A 25,895-nucleotide genomic window follows, 5' to 3' on the forward strand; every position below is an offset into this window, starting at 1 on the left:
TTGTCAGTAGGAATAAAATTTTATTACATTTCAATAGAAATCTCTGATACATCGCTCCACACGCACGCGATCCGAATAATCAATCAGCCAATGAGAATTCCTATCACGTGCCCTGAAATTCCGCGTCCACGATTCAATTAAAATTTAAATGCCGTTTAAACATGAAGAACACCACATTCCCATCCTCGTGGATTCAGCAGCCCGAGGGACCGAGAGAGGAAAGTGAACAACTCGTCCGCGCCTAATTGCACGTTGTTAATTTACCGAGCAACGAGTGCACGCCGAAAGTAAATTTCATTCATTATCCAAATTCACCCTTTGAGGGTAGACGTCTCGCCGAGCAAAGCCGGCGTGACGTCACGCGAGGTTCGTCAATTTCCAGGGAGGGTGCGCAGTGGAACAGGTGAAGTGTGCCGGTAGGGTCAGAGCCCGAGGGCCTGCCTCATGCTCTGCTCCCACCCCGCCCGCTGGGAGACCGCGCTATCTCTCTCCCTCCCACTACCCGCCCACGGGAACGAGAGAGACGTCGCGACTGGTCACTCAAGCGCGGCTCTCTCGTCCTTCCCCTCCCCTCTCTGCCCTCCTACCGGCCGACCGGACAGCCCGCGCAGGTTTCGACCTGCGTAATGCGGGTACCTGTCATGCGCGGGCGCCGCTGCGCGCGCGCGCATGCAGCCACTGGCTCGACCGCGCGGCGGCCATCTTGGCAGATCGTGGGAGCCCTCCGTCGCTGCTGGTCGCTGCTCTGCTCGCCGCAGGTCACCGCAGGTCGCCGCCGTGAGTGCCGAGTCGTGTCCGGAGCCGCCCGGAGTCGCTTCGGAGGGAGTGCCGCGTCGCGTTCCGTCCGTCCTCGGTGCGCGAGGGGCGTGCGTGGCTCCCAGGAAAGGGTGCGTCCGCTCCGGAGGCAGGAAGTCGCGCGCGACCAGAGGGAGCACCGCGGTACCGGGTGTCGGCGCCGCGCTTTCGGCCGGCTCCGGAAGTACCCGCCCCCTGGGACACCGTCATCCCGAGGGAGCGCACCGTGGCCAGCATGGCAGGCCAGACCATCAACGACAGGCTCCTGGCCGCCAGGCACAGCCTCGCCGGTCAGGGCCTCGCCAAGTCCGTCTGCAAGGCCACCACCGAGGAGATGATCGGCCCCAAGAAGAAGCACCTCGACTGTAAGTCTTCGACTTTTGCCCCTACCCCACCTGCCGCCGCGCGCCCTTCCATTGGAAAGGCCTGCGAAAGTGAGGTTAGGGTCGGCCTAGCTCGTACGGCTAACCACCCGGCGACGGGGCAGCACGTTAAGTATCGATTCGCCCGAGTATCGCTCTCTGCCCTTCGCGCGGCGGCTCCCAGCTGTTCTCCGAGGGAGCGTCTCTCAGCGACCAGAAGCGGGGAGAGTTTTTACGAGCCGAGTCCACAGTAACACGCAAATGCCATCGGGAATCGCCGATGGCATCTCGCGGTCATCGGAACCTGCGCTGCTACTTCTTTTTTAACATTAGTTTTTTCCGGAACAGGAGATACCGAGAGACGTTCGCTGAATAATAAAGGGCCTAAATATTCAAGGAGGGTCTTATCGAGATCCTGGAGTTGTTCTCATGGACTGTACCCGTTGAATCTACACGATACCCTGGACACCGACAATGGAATACTTCATCAACCTCATTATGTTTGTCCTTAATCCAGATATCATCCTCCATAACACGTAAAACACTTTCGCTTTACACGTTACACCTCACGTATGAACACACAGGTATACCGGTTAACGTGAATCTGCACTTTCGAGCAGATTAGGCGAGGTGTCGACTCTTGACTCAGCTGCCTTGGCCTGTGCCGCTCAAATCCAAGGATGTGGACGCAAGTTAAATGTGAAAGTTCACGGCACCTCTTGCTTAGACTATCTCTTTTGGGTGGTTTAATGGTATGCTTTCGATGGATTCTCTGATTTATGAAGATGCACCGTGTCTTTAGGAATAATGTGCATTGCAGCCTTTTCTTTGTATTTTCTTTTTAATTGAGGCATTCTCTCGCGTTCAGGAAAGGTGCTACCGTGTGCAGTTGGCTCAACAATCGGACACTTGTCCTGAGACAGAGTTTCGATTATAATCCCTGTCTACGTCCGGCTACCTATTCGTGTTTTCCGGTGCGTGCGAGAAACGTCCCAGATAGGAATCTGTGCGAGGGCTTGACGCGAAGAAAGGAAAGAATAAACGCGACAGGCGTTTTCTTCGTCCTTGGGGCTGCCCGAGAGAGGCACGAATCGACTATGAGGAAGAAAAAAAACGCGAGGGTTCGACTTTGGACCGATAATCAACAGGGTATAGAAATCAATTTACGAAGCCTTAAGGCGATGCGATGGCATCTAAGAGAGCTATCTTTTTTTTTTTCACTTTTCCCTCAACTGGGTGTACCGATTCTTATAAAATTTCACCACGTCAATGTAGATGCTCTAAGGACCCTCCTCGCGGTCATAAAATTTGTTCTTCTTAATCTCCTGTTTTGTCAAGAATTTTTAATTCATTTCATGAGAATTTTTGTAGGGCTTCCATGTTTATTGGGGGGGAATTTCAAGCGATTCGGTACACCTCGGAGAACAAACAATCGGCTCCCTCTTTAGGTGCCCTCTTCACGTCGCCTTGACGCTTTACGAGGCAGGTAAAATTACCTCGAGAATTCGGAGATTGAATTTTCAAAGTGGAATTACGATGCGTCGTGACCGAGGTCAGGGTCGATCGGCGCCCGACCGCGAGTCGCGCCGATCGAGCGGAAATCGAACCGCAAGCGGCACCTCGGCGAACCGGATCATTTTGGGGAGAATGTCTGTCCTCCGTTTGGAAATTGCATCTTGGGTACGCGTAACCGACGGGCGAGATTTCGTAACTCGATATACCTCGGCACTTTCGGGCACGTACGCCGTGGTGTCCGCACCCACGTGTTCGCGAGTAGCCACGTGTGAACGGGTCCCGAGGAATTTCACCGACACCCGGGAAACTGGTCTCAATTGAAAATATCCCCTTATTTCTCTTTCCTATAATCCAGTTGTATTAAACCCGGTAGAGTCTCGCGCCAAATATGTATGTAGAGGCGCAAAACTCTGATCTAGTAATTAGCCACGATGTTTAGCCCGCGTCAAACTGGACAAAGAAATTTGACACATTTTCACACCAATTGAATGAGTTATGTCAACTTTAACCGAATCATCGAGATTGGACTAACTTTCCGTGTACTTTTTTTTATTTTTTAAGCTATGAACGCAATTTTAAAGATTTCACATCGCGTTCGGCTGCTTGAAAGTTTTCCGTTCGAACTTCGCCCATCCGAAATTCGCTTTCCTTTTTCGACGGTGCATTTTAAATGCTTTTAGGCAGCGATTTGATGGCCCATTAGGACGGTCGCGGATTCCGACAGAGCTTGCAGGCATTGCTCGCGGAATAGGACGCCATTGACGTCCGGTCTTGCGTCGCGACGCATGTCTCTGGTGATCAATGCCTAGTCGATTTCACTTGGGCTCTCGCCTGTATGCATCGCGGGGAATAAACGTGAAAGGTCTCACCTCCTAAAAATAGCGCGGCGCGGACACCACGTGGTCGATATTGCGAAAACGGGGCGCGCCGCGCTTTTGGCAAAGACCCCCCGCGGCGAGGGGGGTAACGATTCGATCTCTCGACGTCGGTCACTTGTCATTTTTTACCGTGACACGGGGGGTTGAGAGTCGTGTTCAAAGCGAAACAAGAGGAGTCATTCTTTTTTCTTTTTTTTTTATATCTAACGATAATTACCTCCGAGCCGTAATGGGAGCCCAGTCAATCTGAAAGCGGTTTCGTCGATTTCCGAGAGCCGGCCGGAAGGCGATTTTATTGCTTTACCGTAAGCTCGTTAATTTATTCCAAGGACTGCGAGGGGAAGGGGCGAGCCCACGTCGCGGACCGGAACGCAAGGGTCGGCGCGATTTGCATCGCGGTTTCGGTATGCTCTCGTACCTGAATCGGAAATATTTCTTGTCATCTCTATTCCCCCTGCGCTTTAGGTCCTTCTATACCGTTTAATTAGAGGATAAAATAGATAAGTCACGATTAACCGGCGAGAAGAAAAATAATTTCCCTACGAAAAATTGTTACCGCGCCTTGTCGCAGGATTTCGAACCGACCGTGGGAATCTGAGGGTCTCTAAGAATTCGCCCCGTGATTTTGGCACTTTCCTCCAATTTTCTTAGAGGATAAAATAGATAAGTTATTGTTAACCGGCGAGAAGAAAATGTCTCTATCAATTATTGTCGCGATTCGTAGACGATTTTCATTGTTAATTCCGTTGATTCGTGAGCGTCACGAGGGTCCTCGATTTCTCTCCTTTCCGCGGATTTCCAACCGGCCGTTTTACCTCGGGGAAGGTCAATACCGTCGCGTGTACACTGTCCGGCTTCCCGGCATTGATTTTTCCCTTGGATTACACGTCGCGCATGGACTGTGTACGCTCAGGCACCGGGGAGATGGAAAAGAATCGTGTCCTTTGACCCGAAGCCCGGCTTGCGCGATGGGCGGGTGCAGTGTATATTTTTTTTTCACTCTTTTTTTTTTTTTCCTTTATACCTACTACCAGTGGAAGTCGGGTCGCCGCATCGACACCGAGACCTAGAAAGCCTGTGTGGACATTTTTGCGAAGGCTTACGGTGCTATTGTAACGCGATGCGATAATTATATCTCGTGCATTACTGTCCAGCCCGAGTTCGGACACTATCAGGGCTATACTCGTTACGCGGATATCGACCGAAAAAAAAAAAAAAAAGAAATTATCAGAGCCTATCCTCGTGCAGCTTATTACGCGTAAACGCGCGATTATTGGGAGAGAATTTTTTTATGGGCCCTGGGATAGCCAGGAAATGATAGGGCGGATTTTTCTTTCGGTTGCAAAGCAAAGATACACCCATATATGTATTTCCTGAGTGAATGGCGCGTGCGTTATGGACGCGGATTATTAATTCCGCGTTTCACCGGATTCTTTTTTCTCCTCGGCAACGAGGCTTCCGTCTGTCTCCCACTCTCGATACCCTCGAAACGAGCCGCGACGATGTTGGGCCTTTTCTTATTTTCTATTTCTTTTTTTCTCTTCTTCTTTTTTTTTTTCCTTTCCCCCCTTTTCTACCGCGCCGCGAGGATTTCTCAAACGCGAGGCGTTCGCTCGTCCTGTCCGTTTATTTTCCCAATGGCCGCGGTTTCCACAAACGAACGAGCGGACGCATTCTTCGGGCGGAGATCCATCCCTCCTGGGGATATTTTTAACGCCTCCGTTTTCCCCAGGAAACGCTTCCGCGAAGCACTTCGTAGGTGCAAGGGACGGAAACGCGCGTTTATTTCGAGACCCTCGTCGCGGCGTCCACGGTGAGAATAAAAAAAAAAGGGGGGGAATTCATCTAGCCAAGGGAATATTTTACTGAACGATACCTAGGAAATATATGTCTAAATTGAGACATATATATTAATCGAATTGACCTGCCGAATTTTGGGGTTAAGTATTCGTTGCCGTTCGCGCAGCCTTTCAATTGTACTTGGCGCGAAGCTCTACCGAGTTTCCCGAGTCGGCTCGAATAAGTCGTCACATTTTCCGAAGAAACGTCGCATTCGATTTATTCGACTTCGAGGCGAATACTATTCAAAGAAATATTTCCCTAGGTGGATGGATTTTTTTTTTCTTTTTTTTCCAATGCATCGTGGAGATCATTCAAGCTGCGACTTTTATTGTTTTTCATGTATTCATCCTTTTAAATTTTCGCCTTTTATATCGGGGTGTAGAACGGTAGTATCGATCCGGAATCGTCGAAGGAACGCCATGGATGATAATCGTGGGAACTCCAAATATGGACCTGGAGGCTCTTCACGTGGGCGAAGTCTTCCGAAGGAGAGGATCCTCGTCTCGGGTTAAACGGGTTAAATCGATGGCGTGGAGATTACGCGAAAAAGAGAGTAGGGACGATTCGGGAAACCGCAATCGCGATAACCGCGACCATTTTGCAAGACATCTTATGGGATTATCGCGGCCGCAGGTCGTGGCAACGTGCGTAATGTTCTGTAAGAAAAAAAAATAAAATAAAAATACACCCGACGTTAACCGTGTGAAACGGTGGCGTGAAAATTACACGTAAAAGAAAAGGGATGACGGGAAAGACCGCGCGATCGTGATAACCGTGACCATTTTCCAAGGCATCGTGTGGGATTATCACGTGGCAACGCGAGCAACGTTGTGTAGAAAACATGGCAAGGGTGTACTTCCGTTTACCGTAATCCCGTTTAATGTTATCGTACGTGTGCATTATCATACACGGACACCGTTGTAGGCGCCGTTCCGCCTCGCGGTTATTTCAGGGGCCGCGGAATGCCGAGAAAGTCCCGCGGTTGTTTTTCTTTTTTTTTTTCCTTTTAATTTCTTTTTTTTTTTCCCGCAACGCACCGCACGCGCGCCTTTTAACGGGAGGGACGAAAAACCTCCCGCGGTACTTGCCTCCTCGTGCGTGGTTCAACGGAGGGAAAAACCTCGACGTAAACGCGCAGACACCCTTGGAATTAAGAGGACGCCGAATCGATACTCGATGCTTACGCGATTTCACGGATATCTACTCGCGGTGCTTTCGCTTCCGGGTTCTCCACCAGAGAGACGCCGACACGAGGGGAGCAGGGGTAGTGTGCTTTTTATGGGGATGGATTTGCCAGGACGCCATGACGTGTCCTGGAAGTCCTCGCCAGGGGGACTTTTTTTATAGCCTTCCCTGGGGGGGAAATGTGAAAAATTATCGACGTATGGTTGGGGTGGAGGCGTCGATTTTTACAGAGAAGGGGGGATTTTCGAATCGCGATAAATCGGCTTTAATACTTAACGGTGTTTCATGCCGAGCGAGTATGTGGTTATAGGAGCGGAAGGGTTAAACGGGGGCTTTTAACGATGACGGGCGATCAGCTGATCGCCGGGGGCATTTAAATGCCCCCCGACTCTGCGACCTCCTCCGTTCGGCCTCGAGGCCGTTAGTTTGTCTCTTGTCTCCCAAAATGGAGACGAATCGTCGTCGGATGACCAGGAGCAATGAGGGGATTTCGTAACCGCTCGTTAGCGATCTTCTTATGGGCCTTATTCGCGGATTTAACGATGCGCTCTCAGCGGGGCTTCGCGATTTCGACACCCGCTGCGAACCGGCGACGGTCGACGCGATCGAACCCTGTCTCGGGTGCCTCATACATTTTTTTTTTTTGCAAATTATCTCGACGGCAACGAACACTTGGCTATTTTTTTTTTAATTTTGTTTCTTCTCCCTGCGGCGATTTTCAACGGCAGGAAATTCCCGAGCCCAGTGTCGGACGTTTTATAAATTTTTATATTCCGAATTTCTTGACGAAAAATATAGTTTTTTTTATTTTGAGACCTTTTCCTTGCCGCGAACTCGAGTCGCAGGATATTCGCGGCCTAAACCAGACATCACAGGTACTTGTATAAATCTCGGATCGTCCATTGACAAAGAGGTCAGATCGAGGTCCGGCGTTAATCAAACTTCTCGGCGAGGAGATCGCGGGTCGGGAAAGGACTTCTGCCCTGGTGTTGACGCCGCGTTATCGGCCCGGGTGATAATTAGCCTCTAATGGCCCGAGTGTTTTTCATAAATTAATTTCCCCCCCCACGCTCCGGCAGAGCCGGGTATGTTATTTTAATTTAATCGCCGAGCGGGCGCAACAGTGCCGGCAATCGGGCGGGAGAGGTCGTCGGTTCGCGGGTGATAAGAGCTGGTCTTTTGTCATACACGACGATGCTCGGACTCGTTCGAGGCGGTCGCACATGCTTCGTTTGTGAACCGCGCCTTTAATCACTTATCGGGAAGATAAATAATGACTGTATATTTAGGGTTTGTTGTGCTACACGGGGCTTTGCACTCGACAGCTGATTTCGTAATGTCAACCTTAGGTCGTCCGAGTCCGCCACTCGTTATTCCCCCGTCGACCACGGTCACGATCGACGGTCCCGTCACTGAACTTGCGAGCTGCGTGAATCTCTACTCTTATCGGTAATGAGTCCTTGATAAGTCTCCATCGGTACCCGCCTCCTAGGGTGCGAGGAAACGCGGCGACCCGCGAATATATTCCCGCTTTTCGACCGAGTTGATATACCCTGAGGGAAAAAGTACCATTGAGCGAAGGACATATTTTATTGATCGAAAGAACAATCATTTGACATTAATTAAACTCGAATGGATTGGGTGGGAAGATTTCATTCGAATTGTGACCATTCATTTGAGCCTGATAATTAATCTTCGAATGAAGAAAATATTTCTTTGGTTCGATGAATATCTTTTTCCTCGGTTAGAATGAATAGAAAAATTCATTTATGAGTAGTGAAAGGAAAATTTTGGAAAAATCCGGAACTCCCGAGTCGCTGGAACACGACACTTAAAGAAATAGATTAGGATAAATTGATGAGTCGTAAATAGAGGAATTAAGAGAAAATCACTGCATACCGCCTCATTTTAGGAGTTTGCGTAAATTGGAAGAACATTTATACGAGCGATACGGTTTATTTTCTTTTTTTTTTCGTTTTCACTCGTTTTCACGGAAGCGCCTCCACCCCGAGCTTTTATGGGGGAGTTCGAGGTTCCCTTGAATAGGGGGAAGGGTTTTATCGTTCCTCGAAGTTGCTGGCAATTTTCGTTGCTCGTTCAGCAATCCGCTTTTGCGGCGGAGAAGAGGAAGAGGCTCGACTCGAGGTCTCTCGCTTTCTCTCTCCGTTCGATCGCTCCCCTCTTACGATCCACTCCTTACGAAATCTTCCGGCGAAGGGGAAGTCGGACTTTCGTGGTAGGTGGATACTTTTACCACGGCGCTTCCGGTTCCGCAAGTTAATTCCTGCCGCATGTGCGTACACTCTTCATACACGCTGCATACTCTGTCGATTCTTTTTTCTCCCCCCATTTTATCCGAAGGAACAATCAATTCTAGGGGGGGGAAAAAAGGAATAAAGGAGAGGTATCGCCGGTAACTGGCGAAGGATCCTGCCGACACGTATGCAACGATTACGCAAGACCGTCGGAAGTCATCGGCTCGATGCAGATGCGTAATCTCGGGGGCCGTGCAATTAGATGCAATTCTATTATCCTCCGCTGTGTGACGAATCCCTCGGTTATTTTTTTTTTCTCTCTATGTCTCTTTTTTCCCCACGAGTTCAGAGGTCCCCTGACCCTTTCAATCCTCACGCTTTGCATCGCCGCGAGATTTTCGGCGGTCCCCCCCGCGATGCACCTGCACTTCCTTGCACCTGCATTTTTTTCAGGGACCGTATTCAGCGGCCCACTATCAATGATCTCGTCGAATTCTCGATATTATATACCGAGCATGTTCTCTGGGGTCGTAACGGTACAGGCTTGTCGTTTTATTTTCTAGCCGAGAGGTGCATCGGCTAGGATGCACTCTGTATGCAGCCGCCTTCCCGCGTGTGGCTACTTCCCTCTCGGTTTTCTTGCGAAACGGGTATTTCGAATATAGCAAAGTCGGTCGGAATATCGAGAGATATCTTCTCGTGTCTGGTCTCGCGGAGAAATCGCTCACGGGGTGCGCGGCGGAGACGCCGCGGAATCGGCCGTGGCCGATTTAGATGTTGGGGAACTCGACAGTCCTGACGCCACCCGATCAGGTTACCTTTATCTCGCGATTATCGCGGACTTGCCGCGTTACCTGTCGAAATGGCACTTCTTATGCAACGGCCCATTACGCCGCGCGACGTCGCGCCGACGCCGACGCCGTTAAACGGCCGGCAGCGCCGCTCGAAAGTGCACTCGGTGAATGCACTCGCCGTAGCGATGCAACCGAGACCTGGCGCGATTCTCACGGTGGAAGATTTAGCACGAGATGCACCGATAGGTGGCCACGGATTTCCTCGCCTTCCATAAGACCTCCGCAATTTCTTGTCCCGTTTATCTTAGCCGCTTCCATGGCTGGCCCTTATCATTTGGTGCATCTCTCTGCGCAAAATTGCAGATTCCTCCTCTGAGAGGAAAATGTCACGGATCTAGAAAAAACGTTTCTTTGAACATCGCCAAAGAATAATTAGACCGAAATAAATCCCATTAAACCGGATGGACACGTTTTCCTTCATTATGACAATTTATTCGAGTGAAATAATTATTTCGTTAGGGTGAACTCGATATTGATGTTGAAATTAATGTAATGGCAATGGCAAAAATGATCTGGTAACTTCAGTAAATTTTTTTAGACTCTTTTGGGGGAGGGTTTTCGGGGGAGGAGATATGGCGATCTGGGAGGTGCACTTTTCTTTTAGTGGACGACTTGGAATCGGGGGAGGATCGGACTGGGGGATGGAAATTTATTCGGACGCTGGATGGGAATATCTTGGCGCTGGTTCCGGATAAATATGCGAGCCCTGGTATATATTTATACGGGGTGGAAGAGGGGCGAGTAAGAATGTGGTTGAACCTCTCTTAAGTCGAGTCGGTCGTCGAGCCGAGGTCGTGACTCGTGACTGGTCCAGCCAGCTTCTCTCTTTTCATCCCATCCTCTCCCTCCGGCTCGCTCCGTTTTGTCTCCGCCTTTATCCGTTTTTCCCGTGCGTTCTTTTCCTCTCCGATCGCTTCCCTCCTACCGTTTCGGACCTCCGAAAAATTGTGCGCCGGTGATCTGTGGAGGGAAAAAAAAAAAGGAAGGAAATAGAAATCGAATCCCCATTTCCGAGGGAAATTTTTGCCTCGTTAAGGCCGTTAATAATGGTGCCGGTTACGCGGAGAGATTCAACGGCGCACCTTCGTAAGGCGTTAATAAGCAGCCGCGATAAGGCGGATTTCCGTCTTTCCGGGCGATAAGAGGGATTCCTCGCCTAGCGTTATTAACATGCGCGGCTCCGGTGGCTTAAACGAACCGTGATATTTTTTCTTTCTTTCTTTCCCTTCTCTTCGTTTATTCTCTCTGCGCGCGGAAAAGAGATTTTCCTCCGTGAGGAGAAAAAAAAAAAACATTTCAATCGTATCTGAGAACGTAAACACGGGGGAAATAGGCCTTAATAATTCTCTGCTGAATTGTCACTCATTGTTGGAGTATGCTTTACCAGATATTACGTTACAGATTAGTAGTATCCCTTTTTTCTTTTTTCGCTTCTTCTGTTCGGACCCTCGCGATTTTTTCACCATGTCACTGCAGAGCTCGGTCTATGGGGAATTCTGTCGATGTTGATGGAAGAGGTGACACTCCCAGTGCCGTTGTAATTTTCCGGTGTTACGTTATAGCTATCCGGTTGCCAAAACGCGTTATCACTCACGCCCCCGGAGTCTGGAGATAGGCCTCGACTACGTGGACGCGTCCACCCTCCGGCTCGCTGATAACGCGTTTATTTATAATCAGCCTCGGGCGCTGCACTACCATCGTGGAAGCCAAGGATGTGAAATCCTCCTATGGAAATAGGTCGTTAAAAGTTGACGATCCAAGCACCTCAAGGTGTTCAACTCGAAGAGTGACTTTGTCTTTTTTTCGACCTTTCATGTTTTATTTATTCCTTTTTTTTTTTTTTAAACAAAAACGCTCACAATTTGCGTAACTCGTACAGGCCACTGCACGCGGGATACATACACCGAGCTGCCATTTATAGCGCCGTAATTGTTGGAAGGGTCAGTACCACGGAAGGAAGTCGCGAGTCGTAACGGTGCGTGCATCGGCGCCATTAGGGGAAGGCAAAACTTCGACTCCTAGTTTCTCCGTTTACCCGGGACAAAGGAAACCTGGTCCCATTGAAAATGGGCCCTTGGATGAATTTTTATGCCCAGAAGTTATCCCTGGAACGTCGCCCTAGTGGACGAGTCTCTATATTACATTCTACCCTGCATTCAGCCGTGGTGCGTACTTTCTAACAATTTATTTACTGTCAGGAAATTAGATATCGGTAATTTCTCGTCACTGGTGGTCCCTTTAAGTCTTAATGCGAGTATTAAAAAAAAAAAAAAAAAATATGGTGCGAGTCGATGATACACCATTGCAGGTGAACGACTCTGGCATAACGCGATCGCGCGAGTGCATCGTTGCATCGCGAGCGGTGCATCGCGAGGGGGAAGTGAGATGCACTTTTTGAACGGGTGCGGTATTAGCCGTGCAGTATGATGGATAATCGAGGATGTGATTTCGTGATCTGGACTAGGAGGGGAAAATTTTTATTTTCATCTCGATTAGTGCATTCGCGGTTTAGACTGCACGCCACCGCGAATATGCGCGGCTTCGATGCTCCCCGTCGAGGCGAAGATTCTTCGCAGCGTCTTCTTCGGTCCGGCGACGGGTCTAAATTCGTGTCTGTTTGGGAGGGTATAATTAGAACGGGAAGGCTGACAAGGTCGAGCATGCACTACTCGAGACGGATTTAATGCCGGCCACCGAATCGCTCCTCTCACTCCTCATCAAGATCATCAAGATCCTCGGGATTGAGCGACCCTCCCCTCGGCAGAGTCGTCCGAAAGGGGCTTTCGGGCCTCCGGTGATGCTGCCGATGTTTGCACCCGACACCTCCCCCTTCGAAAGGAATTAACATTTCCCAGTGTTATTTAAATAAATTTTTTAAATTGAATGCACATCTTGGAATCCCTCCTCGAGGGCGCTAGGTACTTGAAAAGGTACCGCTCGAAATTGTGATTAATTGACATGTCAGGTAGATGTTGACTTTTAAATGAACGGAATAGAGTGCCTCGAAATTAGGGAATTTAAGACGTCGTTTTTAATAATTATCTCAAAGGATTAAAGGTTGGGGGAGGGGAAGTTTATCTTTGGAAAGAAGGAAGCACTGACGCCGGTGGACCGGCGTTGCCTGGCAACCGACGACGCTCTTCGGGCTCTCGTAGTGACCGGAAGGAGAGGTTTTCAGGAGTGACGGGGAAAATGACGCGTCGTTCGAGGGACTTTCCTCGGGGCGGGGAGGACGTCGGCTCGGGTGCAATGTCGCCGCCCTAGCTCTTCAAGGTGAATCAATACCTATGCCCTGAAGTCGGCAATTTCGACTCCGAATACCCTGCACGAGGATAACGGAGCCGTGGTGGCGTTCGTGTTAATTAGGATTTTTAAGGATTTTTAACGCGTTAATTTGAGTCGATCGCGCTCTTCGGGGCACCCTGCCTGATCAAAGGCCAGGCCAACACCACGCCTTCGGCTACTTGATCAATACCGGTCGACGGGCAAGACGGGCTCGACGGTGTCGGGGAAATTTCGCCAGAGAGTTGGGCGTCGAAGCGATGTCGAGCTAATTGGGCGCCCGGAATGCTCCCCGGAAGTGGGAGAGAGGGGGACCCACGGTGGCGAAATTTCGACGTCCCGTGAAATCGTTACCGCGGCCCGACAGGACCGCCATAACCGAGAAACAACGTCATTACAGAGATGCAACCTCCTTACATTGAGAAGAAAAAAAAAAAAAAGTCGGTCGACGAAGAAGACATCGCGACAGTAAAATCCTCCAAATACGTCCAAGATATATGTCAGATGGAGGAAAGAAAATTCGTTCAAGCGATGTCAATTTTTCCTCTCGAGGAAATAATTGTTTCTTGCAATTATATACAACAGCAATAATATACATATATACTTGTTTCGCTCAAGTTATATTTTTTTTCTTAGGGTATATATGCTGAATTATCCGTAATTATGTAAGTGGACTAAGTGAAAAAAAAAAAAATTGAAATCGGAATTTATTTCATGTTATCTGCCGGGATATATTAGAAGGCAATAGTGAGGAGTTTTTCGAGAGAGAACATTAATCGGGATAGTTTGGGGTTTATGGGGGGTATGCGCGTTTAGGGTGCCTTCGGGCGATGGGATGTATGTGGGGAGATTTCAGAGAAGAATTGAAGGGGGACTTATTACTGGGAATGTGGGGAATTGAATATTTCGAGCCACTTCCGGTTTTACTCTGGGTTAAGGTTATCTCGAGTGATCTTCGCCCATGGCGTATCCGGCGCGTTCAATGAGCTGCCTGCACCGCTATAGTGTCGCATCATCCGGTGCAGTCGTCGAACCCTTCTATGAACTCCTGCACCATGAAATACCTTGCACGGTGATAACGCTCTTTCCGGGGACGCTCGCGATACTACACCGAGCCTTTCGAACCTCTTCTTTTCCCCTTAAAGTGTCGCGGCTCTAATTACGGGGGGAAACTCAAGACGGAAAGTGCATCGGTGCATCGCGCGGTGCATCCCTGCATCGATCACCTGGGAGGAGAAATTTGAGACGCGAGCTCTGCAAAATTCAAAAAGTTATCTAAATTGCTCCGACGATCTTGTCCTTTTCAATAAAAAAATTACAAATATCCCATTTTGTAAAAGGGACCAGAAAATTGCTTTAAAAAATTCCGTACTTTCGACTTAAAAATTCGCAAAAANTTTTTTTTTTTTTTTTTTTCCCCCAACAAATCTTAAATAATTTTTAGAGAGGCATTTGTTCCCTCTATTTATGACTATTCGATTCCGTGGGCAATTATCGATCAGTGAGACTCGTAATTCCCGGCCACTTGTGTAAATGTTAAAATGTAGAAATGGAATTTAGGAGGAATTTGGGATGCGAAGAAGAGATGCATATAGAGTGGCCCGGTATTTCCTTTTTAAGGATCCTCCGCTGATTTCGAAACTCGGTCATACACACGGAGAAGGGCACGCGTACTCGTGTATGTAACCTGTATCTCGTGAATCGATTTCTTGCCGAGTTCGGGGGAATCTTAAAGAGGAGGGAAGAGCTATCGGGAATTCGAGCTCTCCCCGGGCTGCTTCCATTATCATCTCTGGAGATAAAAATTTAATCGGCCCTTCTTAAACCCCGTTACCGGGATTCTCCGGATCCGGATTGAATCTCGAAAGGATATTAATGCGAGGGGAAACGTTATATTTGGAGGCACTCCGGGTTCCGAGGCACTTTAACGCCCCTCGGAGAAAGTGGATGGAAAATTCCCTTTTCGACCCTTGGGCTTCGGATAGCCAGATAACCAGATTATCTCGAAAGGCGGAATCTTCCGTGATCCAGTCTCTAAATCGGAGCTTGGGACGTTATCGATAGCTACGCAGTCTTGACAATTGGCTGCAATTCTATTCCCGGTCAATGATCAGGCCGAGCAATCGATCGGCCGGGTTCGATCACTTGACTCGCGGGATCGATCGATTAGTTTCCATGGGAGGCCTGCAAGCCGTGTAATAATTTCCCAACACGTCGAGCCTATTATTGACGTATCGACCGTCGTCCATGGTACCCATGAAACTTGACTATGTACCACGTACGGCTGACTGGGGCGAATTATCCAGCCGATTTTACACCAACTCCGTTTTTTTTTCTTATTTTTTTCACGGACATTTTTTTTTCCCTCCTAGGAGCATCATGGGGTGTTACATGAGGAGATGATTTCGAGGTCGTGTGCTCTGGACGGATAATCGTTAAAGAAATGGGGTCGCAAAGGGCGTTGATACGACCAGCTGTTCGCTCGATATCGTGCACCCTCTCCTCGAGGGAATTACATTTTTCACAATTTTTTTTTTTTGGAAATGTTATCATGGTATTTGGTATCAAGGTGCTTGATATGTTGGTATAAATCAATACTGATCGATACTCCTCGTCTTTCTCGATCGACATGGTTTTTTTTTTTTCGAATTATTTTTAGTACTACCCAAGGTACTCGCCCTGGGGTAATGATGTGTGTACCTTTAATTTCTTTATTCCGCCTCTTGTCGCCAGGCGTCGGGGACTATTTTCGAACCGGATTCGGATGTCGATCGGTTTATCAAACAACCTAGTTTCGGGAGTTAATTCAGACGCAAATCCTCCAAAATTAGTCGACTCGGGGGAAACTACTCGGGTATTCCGAATTCGTGCTCTGGGTGTGGTACCCATCGAGAATTCGTACCGGAGTCGCTGCCAAGTGATTTGGCACGAAGCCTCCTCGTACATAGTGCTCGAGCCAAATTAATCTATCCGCGATTTTTCACGATTTTTTCTTCCTTTCTTTTTTTTTTCTTTCTCACGATTTTTACCGCAATTTTCTCGACCACGGTGCGAGAGACTCGCCGAGGAATGCTCGGTCGTCCATCTTGAAATCCCATAATTGAGGATCGCTATGCCCTGCGCTTTTCTGGATAACTCGGAAGAGAGGGAGCTAAAGGGCTCGCCGTAAATACGAGGCACTGAAAAAGCCTCTTCAACTGGCCTTGACCCTCTCTGCAACTCGTGGAATCCGTACATGCACTTGTACGCGTCCACGTCCAAGTGCCAAGTGGAGTGGCTCGTCTTCGGGTTGCTTGCTTCTGGGTCGATCCCCGATAGGCCTCGATTCTCTATCGATCGATATCTCGATCGGCCGAATTTTCCGACTAGGTGTCGAAAAACGTCGGAGTAAAGCTCCTTAGTCATATATATATTCGAGGAATCGCCACGAGTAAGAGTGGTCGCGGTGCATCGTCGACGCCATTTTGAATCTTTCATCCTTACCAAACTTACCGAAAGGATGTTGTATGCGCTAAGAAAAGGAAAAGATATACTTTTAAATCGAGGAATAATTATTTATTATTAAAATTATCGGAATATATATTTTTGGCACTATTTCTCAGGGTACAAGGTTAGAGATTTATTTTTTTCTCATTTACGCATGCATAAAGATATTAATATTTTTTTTTTTTTCCATTTACGATTAGTAATGCGTGGTAAATATTTTGCTCGAGAGGGAGATCTTATCGCGCAGGTTCGTAAAAATTACTCCCGAGGACATGTAAACCTCCTTGCATGCCGCCTTGACATTGGATCCATGTATGGGGGGACCAGGGATTAATATTCGATTACTCCGTTATCGCAGTCATAACTATATGTACGCAATGACTCAGATGGCGGGCAAGACCGACTTCCGGGGGGGCATTGAATCTAGTACTATACTACGGCGAAAAGTAATCGTAAGTTCATGTGACCAGACCACGTGGTCTCTTGTCTAGACGTCAATTTGTTCAATGCGACTCATCGACGGGCGCGTAAATCCGCGAAAGTGCCCAGAAGACGAGAGCCGTCGTTGACTTTGCATGTTTCAGGCCGAGTCGCCGTAAAAATCTCACCGTAGGGACATCTCATGGTTTATGGGTTTTTATATCGATACTCGAAATCACCGCGAGGTACGAGCCTCTCGCTAAGTACCCGGTCGTTGCGGTGCGTGCACATAAAAACGTCATAAAATTGCATAACAACGACCCGACCTCGACAACCCTGTTTATTGACTCCGCGTATGTGCGGGGATAAAGCGGCTCAGTTTGCGGAATTAACGCGGAAAATTAACGCCGCTGCCGCCCCCTCCCTGCCGTTAATATCCATTCTTTATAAACGCGTTAATTCGGCCGCTCGTCGAGAAAACTTGGATGGTCGGCCCGTAAATCCTAAATCCATATTCCCGGCAGTCATTGCGCATTTTTTCCTCGATCCAGAGGTGCACTGACCGGACAAATCGATGATTTGCATGCGCTATTACGAGCGTTAAATTAACCCCCTCGGGGGCAAGTCTGGGTCGCGACTCTCACTTTATTCCGCGGAGATCTTTCCCTTTTTTTCTCTCCTCTTTCATTTTTTATTTTTTTCCACCACTCCCGAGGATCGACGAGATTCCTTGAATTTTGGGGAAGTATCCCGAGGTCCTCCAAGTGGCCTGGAATTTATTCGAGTAGAGGTTCCTCCGAGGTAGTTCGGAATTTTTTTTTTCTCCCGCTTTTTATCAGAGACCGCGTCATCGACTTCCTTTGTCGTGGACAAGTCTAGATGACACACGTCGAAAATATTGTTATACTGGCCTGCCACGTGTCGTGCCGAGCACGTGTCCCTAGATTGACTCGAAGGTGTTATTTTAGAACTAATAACTCATTTTATAGTGTATAAGTGTCCAGTTGAATTTAAAAAGAAAAGGAAAAAATTCTTTTCTGGACTACGGTCGACGATCGAAGTCGTTGATTGAAGGCGGGATCCTCAGGTTGAGGCGTCGCGACGTGCGCGACCATCGCGTGAGATAGGCGGGTCTTTGACCCCGGCATTCGGTGGATATTAATTTTATTAGGGCGGTCAATCGGTGCGATTGACTCGCAGACTGTCATCCGTCAAGTTTGGTCCCGTCTGGCGAGGACGAATCGGCCCATAGATTGACAGCGCGAAGCGTACAATAGTCAATCGTATCATCCTGAGTCTCGCAATGGGGGGAAAAAAAAAAATCAAATTAAATCTCATGGCACATGAATTGAAATTCCCAAAATGGGGGGAAAAATCCCAATCCATCGAGTCTATGTCGCGGTAATATAATCTCCATAAACTTAAAAAAAAAAAAAAATATATGAAACAGCTGTTGCGATAGGAAACGGACATCGATTCTGGTAGAGGCGTGCAACGCCTCTCTTGCTCGGGTTATCAGCTGGTGATATTACTCGGCATGGGCGTTCCCTTTGAGAGGCGATCCTCGATGCCGCTCGGGTTGGGTGGATTGCGATGAGAGATGAAATAATCGAAGCGTAATTCATTATTTTTTTCCGCCCTTTGTGAGCGATTTCCTAGCGTCTCTTTCCGTCCGGATGGCGAGCGACGACCCTCCGGCGGAAACCGGATATCTCGGATGTTCGGTCGGAAAAGAGAAGCAACGAACTCGTCCCCGAGAGCCGTGAACTCTCTCCGACGCGAATGGCAAAGTCGCTCTCTCGAGGCCGAGGAAGAGTTAACGAGAGAGTGCCACCTACGCGCCAGGGCGCGTTTCTCCCGTGAGAAACGGTCAGACCCGAAGCGAGGGCGTTATTTACGGATTATGTACCATATCAATATATTACCTCCTCCTGGGAACGAGATATCCCCGAAGATCCCTGGAAAGGGGCACCTCGAGACCCCGGATGCTGTGGATTTCGCCAAATCCGGGGAAAAATGGCGAGGTACCATGATACCTTGAAGAATACCATGAGGAAGGAAACAATCCCTGGAGTGCTCCTCTTCCTGGGGCTCGATCTAACACACTCTTCCTGAACACACAAAGAGGAAATGGAGATCTTTCGTTCGCGTTGTTTATTTTTTGTTATATTCCTTCTTTTTTATTAATACCCGCGGATTTTTCGGCGGTCTCTCGGGTGGAGGAGAGGGAAAAGTGCCTCCATTTCCCTGGGCCCTTCCGACGTTCTCTTCGGCGCTTTGTGCCTCGCTAATGACGACCCTTAATGTGGAAAGTTGACGCCTCATTGAACCACCAGAGGTGCCATTGTTGGACCAGAGGCGAGTTTAATGCTTCTTACCCGCCGTCGATGTCGAGCCCTGAAGAGGGGAGGGTGTACCGTGACTTCTGGGAGGAAGGTGAATGCGTAATTTCTGGTACCCTCGTAATTGCGTTTCTGGCCTCCCTGGGGCTGGGGATTCGGAAAATCCAGCATTTCTGCACCCTGAACGCCGGGAGTTAATTTAATTGATTCATTTATATCAACGAAACACATAATGTAGGATGAGGTTTCTCTCGTACCTCGCGGTACTCCATGTCCTACCGGCTGAAATCGTTCTCTCTTTTTATGGGAAATTCGTTTCATGGGAAAGTCGAATTTTTACCAGGAGAGAGACCCGCAGAGTCGGGCCTGCCAGTGGATGCACCTTGAGAAATTGCAGTTGCACGATTGTTATCCGATATTCGCCCGTCGATAACCCCCTAGACAGTGCCCCTTCGTGACCCGACGTCTCGCAAGGATCGTTTTCTCCTCTTTCCCGGGTGCATCGACCGGGAATTCAGCGTATTGCGGAACAGCCATTAGTTTGCCAGCCCCAGTCAGGTGATCCGCGAATAAAGGAGATTTAACCGGACCGGATTAATGCACCCGGTAATTCGATCCTCCTTGCGGCCGCTCGAGGATGCATTTCTATCTAAAATACATATTATTAAAAAATTTCACCAGGTCTACATCTCCCGGAATTTAATTGTAGATCCCTTTTACCTTCCAGATTTAATACACTGCACGAACGAGGCGCACGTGTCGATACCGCTCGAGGATGCATTTCTATCTAAAATACATATTATTAAAAAATTTCACCAGGTCTACATCTCCCGGAATTTAATTGTAGATCCCTTTTACCTTCCAGATTTAATACACTGCACGAACGAGCCGAACGTGTCGATACCACAGCTTGCGAATTTGCTGATAGAGCGCTCGCAAAACACAAACTGGACGGTGGTCTTCAAGGCACTCATCACGGTTCACCACATGCTCTGCTATGGCAATGAGGTGAGTTTTCCATTCTTTTTCTTTTTTTCCCTTTCAATTTCCTTTTTCTCATCCATGCGCTGTACCCACGAAAAATTCGGGAAATTGAGGGAACTTTCGATGGAATTATTTTTTTTTATATATTACAATCCCGGAAAATTCTCTCAATTTTCCCGTGACGTCCGAACGACGTCCTTAACGATCTCCGACGTTTTCGGGTCGCCGGCGAAACTGTAATGGATGACGATTTAAGTCGTCCACGTGGACGGATTTGAGCTTGCGCAAATGAAACCTCCACCTCCGGCACGCCTACGCATATTTAGTCGGGGCCAAGATTCATTTCTGCGAAATGGAAATCTCAATTTCCCGGCCAAGGGAAATTCACTTCCGCCATGACCGCGGAAAAGCGCCGCGTTTCCGAGGAAACGCGATATGCGAGTTTAACGCGCCGTTTATATCGAAGGGAGATTAATCACTTCAATTAGCGATTACAGGTAATTAGTTCAGTACTTTTCCGTGAAATTTTTCGGATGAATTTTTCGGACAGGCGTCAAAATCGAGGCTCGATGTCTCGTGGCTGTGCAGAAAGCGATGACGGTAAATGCAGTTTAATTCTCACGATCTCCTAGCTTTCTCTCGGATAATCGATTGCAATTCGCAGAAACGATTGTTTTATTACCTTCGGATATATATATACCCCGAAANATTACTAAGGAGTAAAAAAAGAAAAGAAAAATGAAATATTACATTTATTCACTTAATTGATTTCATTGCCCCTGATTTTGATCCTCTTATCTGAGATTCTGTGACTTACACCGCATGTTGATTGCGCTGGATATTAATCGTAATGTCGATGCGGATGCTGATCGATACTAATTATTATTAATTAATTCGCTGGTATGACTAATCCCCTGCCTCTAGCCCTTAACTCGGTAGAAATGGCTGCTTTCTCTTTTCCATGTGACCGGCTATTTCCGATTTACTAACGTGGATTAACCTTTCCTCTGTCTGGGAGCGCAGCCGGAGCACGCGTTGGTGAGTCGCCCTAATTGGAACCGGCGAGGAGTTGACGGAAACGGCGGAGTGGCTGCACGTCCTGGGATTTAACCTAATCGGAAACCTCTCCTGGTTGATGAAGACGCCGGCATTGATTGTCCGTGTTAATATACCCTGACGTCTTAGCATGATTTAACCAAATTCGAGACCTATCCCGACCAGAGATATCATTGCTCAGCCGTGATAACAGTCGAACCTCCAGGGCTCCTATTCTGACGTTCACATGAATTTTTTTTTTTCACATAACAAACAGATTCACATTGCTGCGATGTCGCGCAATTAGTCAATATTTGAAAGTCCTACATGAAATTATCAATTTCCCATGCGAAAGTTGATAATAGGAACCCTGGTGGGGTTTAACCGAATGCGTTAACGGAATTAAGAAAATCGAGTGGGGCGTCTATTTCACGGGCATTCTTGCTCGGGGAGCATTAACCCGGAGCTGAGAGATACTTTCGCGTTAATTGCTGCACTAACTCGATAATCGAGCCGGTACCTGATATGCACCATCGCTCGTTGCAATGCCGTCCCAAACGACGCACTCCGCCGCCACGTCGCTTTAGCCGTAAACGGCCGTTTAACGGGCCTCGATTTGCCCAACTCGCGCGGTCGATGCGGAAACTTACCCCCTGATCGTCGTCAACCCTCTCGCTAACCGTAATCCGTTTATCCAGGGTACGACATGTCCCCGTTCATCAGGCGGTACGCCAAGTACTTGAACGAGAAAGCCCTCTCCTACAGGACGGTGGCCTTCGACTTCTGCAAGGTTAAGAGAGGGTATGTATACGTACTCATTGATAACAGGAGTATGTAAGATACACCGTATGAAAAGGAAAGCACTTTCCCTTAAAAGAAAAAAAAAAAAAGAATAAAGGATCTTGCGATAAAAAAATTCCTACTTGCTGTTAGCATGAAAATAAGCGATATTGAGTTTTATTTCTGCTAGTTTCATTAAATTTTCTGGGTACATATCCGTCTTGGAATGAACGGTTCGTTTTTACGTTTGGGTTTCAATCTCTAGGAAGGAGGACGGCACCCTCAGGACGATGAACGCCGAGAAGCTCCTGAAGACTCTTCCTGTACTCCAGGCCCAGCTGGACGCTCTGCTCGAGTTCGACTGCACGGCGAACGACCTCACGAACGGCGTCATCAATATGGCCTTCATGCTCCTCTTCAGAGACCTCATTCGCCTCTTCGCATGCTACAACGACGGCATTATCAATCTCCTGGGTGAGCATTCTCGTGTTTACGCCGGTGACGAATTCGTCTCGGCGTTAACGTTTCACTCCCTTCAAGGGTATAGAGAGACTTCCTGAGGTACCTCGGGCAACCTCGCGGCTTCAATCTACCAACGGACCTTTTTGCTTTCAGAGAAGTATTTCGACATGAACAAGAAACAATGTCGCGACGCGCTGGACCTATACAAGAAGTTCCTCATACGGATGGACAGGGTCGGGGAGTTCCTCAAAGTCGCGGAGGTGAGTGAACGAATAAATGGCGGAAGTATCTTCTTTCAACTCGAGCTACCTTTTCTAAGTTCTGTCTCGTTCTTTCAGAATGTCGGCATCGACAAAGGAGACATTCCCGATCTCACGAAGGTACGTACACCCAGGGCGAGCGGGTATCTCTGGAGATTGCTCCGAACTTTCACTTATCGAAAGTTGTACCTTACCTACCGTACAATGAGTTTTCCCAGAGGGGTTGGCCGCCTCTGATGGCTCGTTTAGTTTAAACGCGGGAACTTTAGAGATCCTCCCACTAATACTTATTTCTCCTCTCTGTTCTCGGATACACCTGAAAGGTAACGCTGTACTAACTGCGCGTAGAAGGTCTAGAGCCGTAGACGAGTATTCTTAGATACTGCTCGGGACGACGCGTAATTTCGACTTTTCACGTGTCGGCTTTTTTGTCGTTGTACGGCGTCGCTGATTCATTCCTTTCTTCTTCTTCTTCTTTTTTTTTTTATCCCTGCCAACTGCACAGACGGAACCGCACCGCGCGCACTTTCGCGTATTTATTTTCCCTTTATTTATACGAGAGCCATCCTAGAATGAATTGTTGCACCTAGAAATGGGACTCAGTGAATTCTCGGTTGTAGGCTCCGAGCAGTTTGTTGGACGCTTTGGAGCAACATCTCGCCTCGATGGAAGGGAAGAGGGGCTCTGCTGCGAACACGCCCACGCAGTCGGCAAGGTTGGTTAATTTTCACGATTTTTTTTTTCCTTTTTTTTTCTCTCTTTCCACTCGAATTTACCGATTATACTTTTACGTACAAACTCGAGGGCGATGAGGGGAAAAGGGTCCCTTTCCTCGGGATGTTCGCCGAGGGTCTTCCACGGAGGTCGAATCGAAGTTCCTCACCTGGACATCGAATATTTATACCTCATCCGTTTCTCTCGTATCCCACCACGGGCTGTTTTCCCCTTTTAATCGCCCTCACGTTAAATTAATAACGCGTCAAATTTACACGGCTCGGATGCATGCCTGCCCAACGTCGCTATCGGGCAAACGATTTCCCCGAATTCATGAGGGCTTAACTGACGTTAATGTGACACGTAATTAATTCTTTCTACCGAGCTCGTCAAATTGAGAAGGTCAACCGGGGAGGGTGGAAGAGGCGACCTCCTCGTCCGTCCGCTTTCCGAATTTCTTTTCTTATTCTTTTTCTTTTTTTTTTTCCCCCCCGACGATTCTTGCGGCCGTCTCCTCCAATGGTTCGCCTTGGCGATTCGACGACGTCGCTTCATGTGCATCCGACCTTACGACATAATTGGATTCTACGTTATTTTTTTTTTTCTGCTACTTATGAATGCGCTCTACTATCGCTACAGTTCTTGAGTTGAATACGAGGAAATATGAGAAAGGCGATTCCACCTGCAGCGTCCGTTTTAAGGACAGTTCCTACGCCGAGGACACTTTCCCCGGTCTTGTTATCGCAATTTCTGTCACTTTGTACTCTGTACTGCAGTACGTGGTACGTCTTTTGGGGCTACCGTTTCCAAATTACACCGCTTACGTCAGCTTTGTACATGTAGCGTCGAGTTAATGTTCTGTGTTACGAGATAATGTGGCGTGAAGACACCGGACAAGTTTACTCCCAACATTAGACCGCTCTCGGTTGTTAATTGTCTTTTTCTTCACACGATAAGAGATATCTGCGTAAGATCGCGTACTGCACAGCCGAGAAATAGACATTGCGAGTTAGCACCCATCGGTAAGAGGTCATAGGTGTAAAACGTCCTCTAAGATTCTTGTTCTTGTCACCGGTCAAGACACATTTGACGACTCTTTGGAGTTTTTGGTTTTTCTTCCTCCTTTTTTCCCTGTTTTTTCTTTTTTTTTTTTTCTTTTCATTTGGACCGTAACTGCGCATCCTTCCACGCGCACCTATAGTAAATGAACTATTGAGATGCTGCGAGACGTAGATCATTTATTTTGGCTGATGCGTCAGCCCCGTTTTATCAGTTACTTTGCGATTAGCCGTATAAATGTATATCCGAGAACCTACATGTAATCGACACGACACTGTCCAGCAGAGTGTACAAGAAAATCGGCTCCCCTCATTTTCTTCCAAACGTGGCCGCGTGGACGCGAAATCTCGCTCGTCCGATCGATCGATCGCCCTATCACGTATCCTGATAATTAATACGAGGACAAGATCCGCACTTCGACACTCTACCGTGCAGTTATTGCGAGTAGTTCGCACATTTCGGCAGGCCGATCGATGTCGCATGCGACGAGGTCATCGACCTCTTCGATGACCCAAAGAGTAGAGTCGCGAATTCAGGAAGTAGAGAAACCCGAGGGGTCATTCACCCGGAGTTCAATGAAAATGATTTTTTCCTTCCCTTGAGAACCGATTGCCCGACTTCACACGACAAAAAAAAATGCGATTTGATTTGTTAAAGTGACTTAATCGATAGGCAACAATGCGATCCGGTACAAGTGGCCTTCGGCCTTATCGTAACGACGTTTCGGTGACTTCTGCCGATCTCTAATGATTTCCAGCATCGAGATCCGCGATATACCGAGTGAATTTCCCCTCAAGACAAACCTAGCTAGGCTAGAAGGCACATAAGACAAAGAAAGAGACACTAGTGAGCATGCGACACTCGAGGACCGACACGAGCGAGCACACTTGACACACCGTATATACCGTTTAGTTCGTACGCATCGTTGCATTTGTATGTACTACACGATTTGTTTGTTTTTTGTTTGTCTTCTCCTTTGTTTTCAATTATCAACTTTCCTTTGGCCTCCCCCCATCACCGCACTCTCGCCGACGCCAAAACGATCTCTCTTTTTCTCTCTCTTTTTCTCTGGTCCCCGTCCTACGATCTCTCTCTCTCTTTCTTTCTCTTCTTTATCTCTCTCTCTCTCTCTCTCTCTCTCTGCTCCCGTCCGCCGACACGCACCCACGAACCCATCATTGCCCAAGCAGCAATAGAACGAATGTAAAGTCGGGAGTGTCCGCCCTGTCTTCCACCAGCACGGCGTTCGGAACGGCAGCCAGCAACGCGCGTCTCGATCACACCGGAAATGGCCACATCGACGAGGCTTTGAGGCAACAGGCCCTCGCCGAGGAAGAGGCCGCCATGAACCAGTACAAGGTACGAGCTCTGGAACCTGAAGAAAC

At 48.2% G+C, this 25,895-nt stretch overlaps 1 protein-coding gene across 1 annotated transcript in view; it reads left to right on the plus strand.

Annotated features, from left to right (window-relative positions):
• The first annotated feature begins 714 nt into the window (after nt 1–714).
• LOC105697970 (phosphatidylinositol-binding clathrin assembly protein unc-11) overlaps nt 715–25,895 on the plus strand; it is a 37,084-nt gene continuing 11,903 nt past the window's right edge. Inside the window, exons 1-10 of the mRNA XM_023434705.1 lie at nt 715–1,160; nt 20,082–20,280; nt 20,765–20,782; nt 21,219–21,238; nt 21,934–22,036; nt 22,281–22,489; nt 22,631–22,737; nt 22,816–22,857; nt 23,358–23,452; nt 25,701–25,869. Coding sequence (XP_023290473.1) covers nt 1,031–1,160; nt 20,082–20,280; nt 20,765–20,782; nt 21,219–21,238; nt 21,934–22,036; nt 22,281–22,489; nt 22,631–22,737; nt 22,816–22,857; nt 23,358–23,452; nt 25,701–25,869 — 1,092 coding nt within the window. The 5' untranslated portion in view covers nt 715–1,030. The remainder of the gene's footprint in view (nt 1,161–20,081; nt 20,281–20,764; nt 20,783–21,218; nt 21,239–21,933; nt 22,037–22,280; nt 22,490–22,630; nt 22,738–22,815; nt 22,858–23,357; nt 23,453–25,700; nt 25,870–25,895) is intronic.

Source organism: Orussus abietinus, unplaced genomic scaffold (genome assembly GCF_000612105.2).
Source record: "Orussus abietinus isolate OABI.00-Male unplaced genomic scaffold, Oabi_2.0 scaffold1, whole genome shotgun sequence".
NCBI classification, from domain to species: domain Eukaryota; kingdom Metazoa; phylum Arthropoda; class Insecta; order Hymenoptera; family Orussidae; genus Orussus; species Orussus abietinus.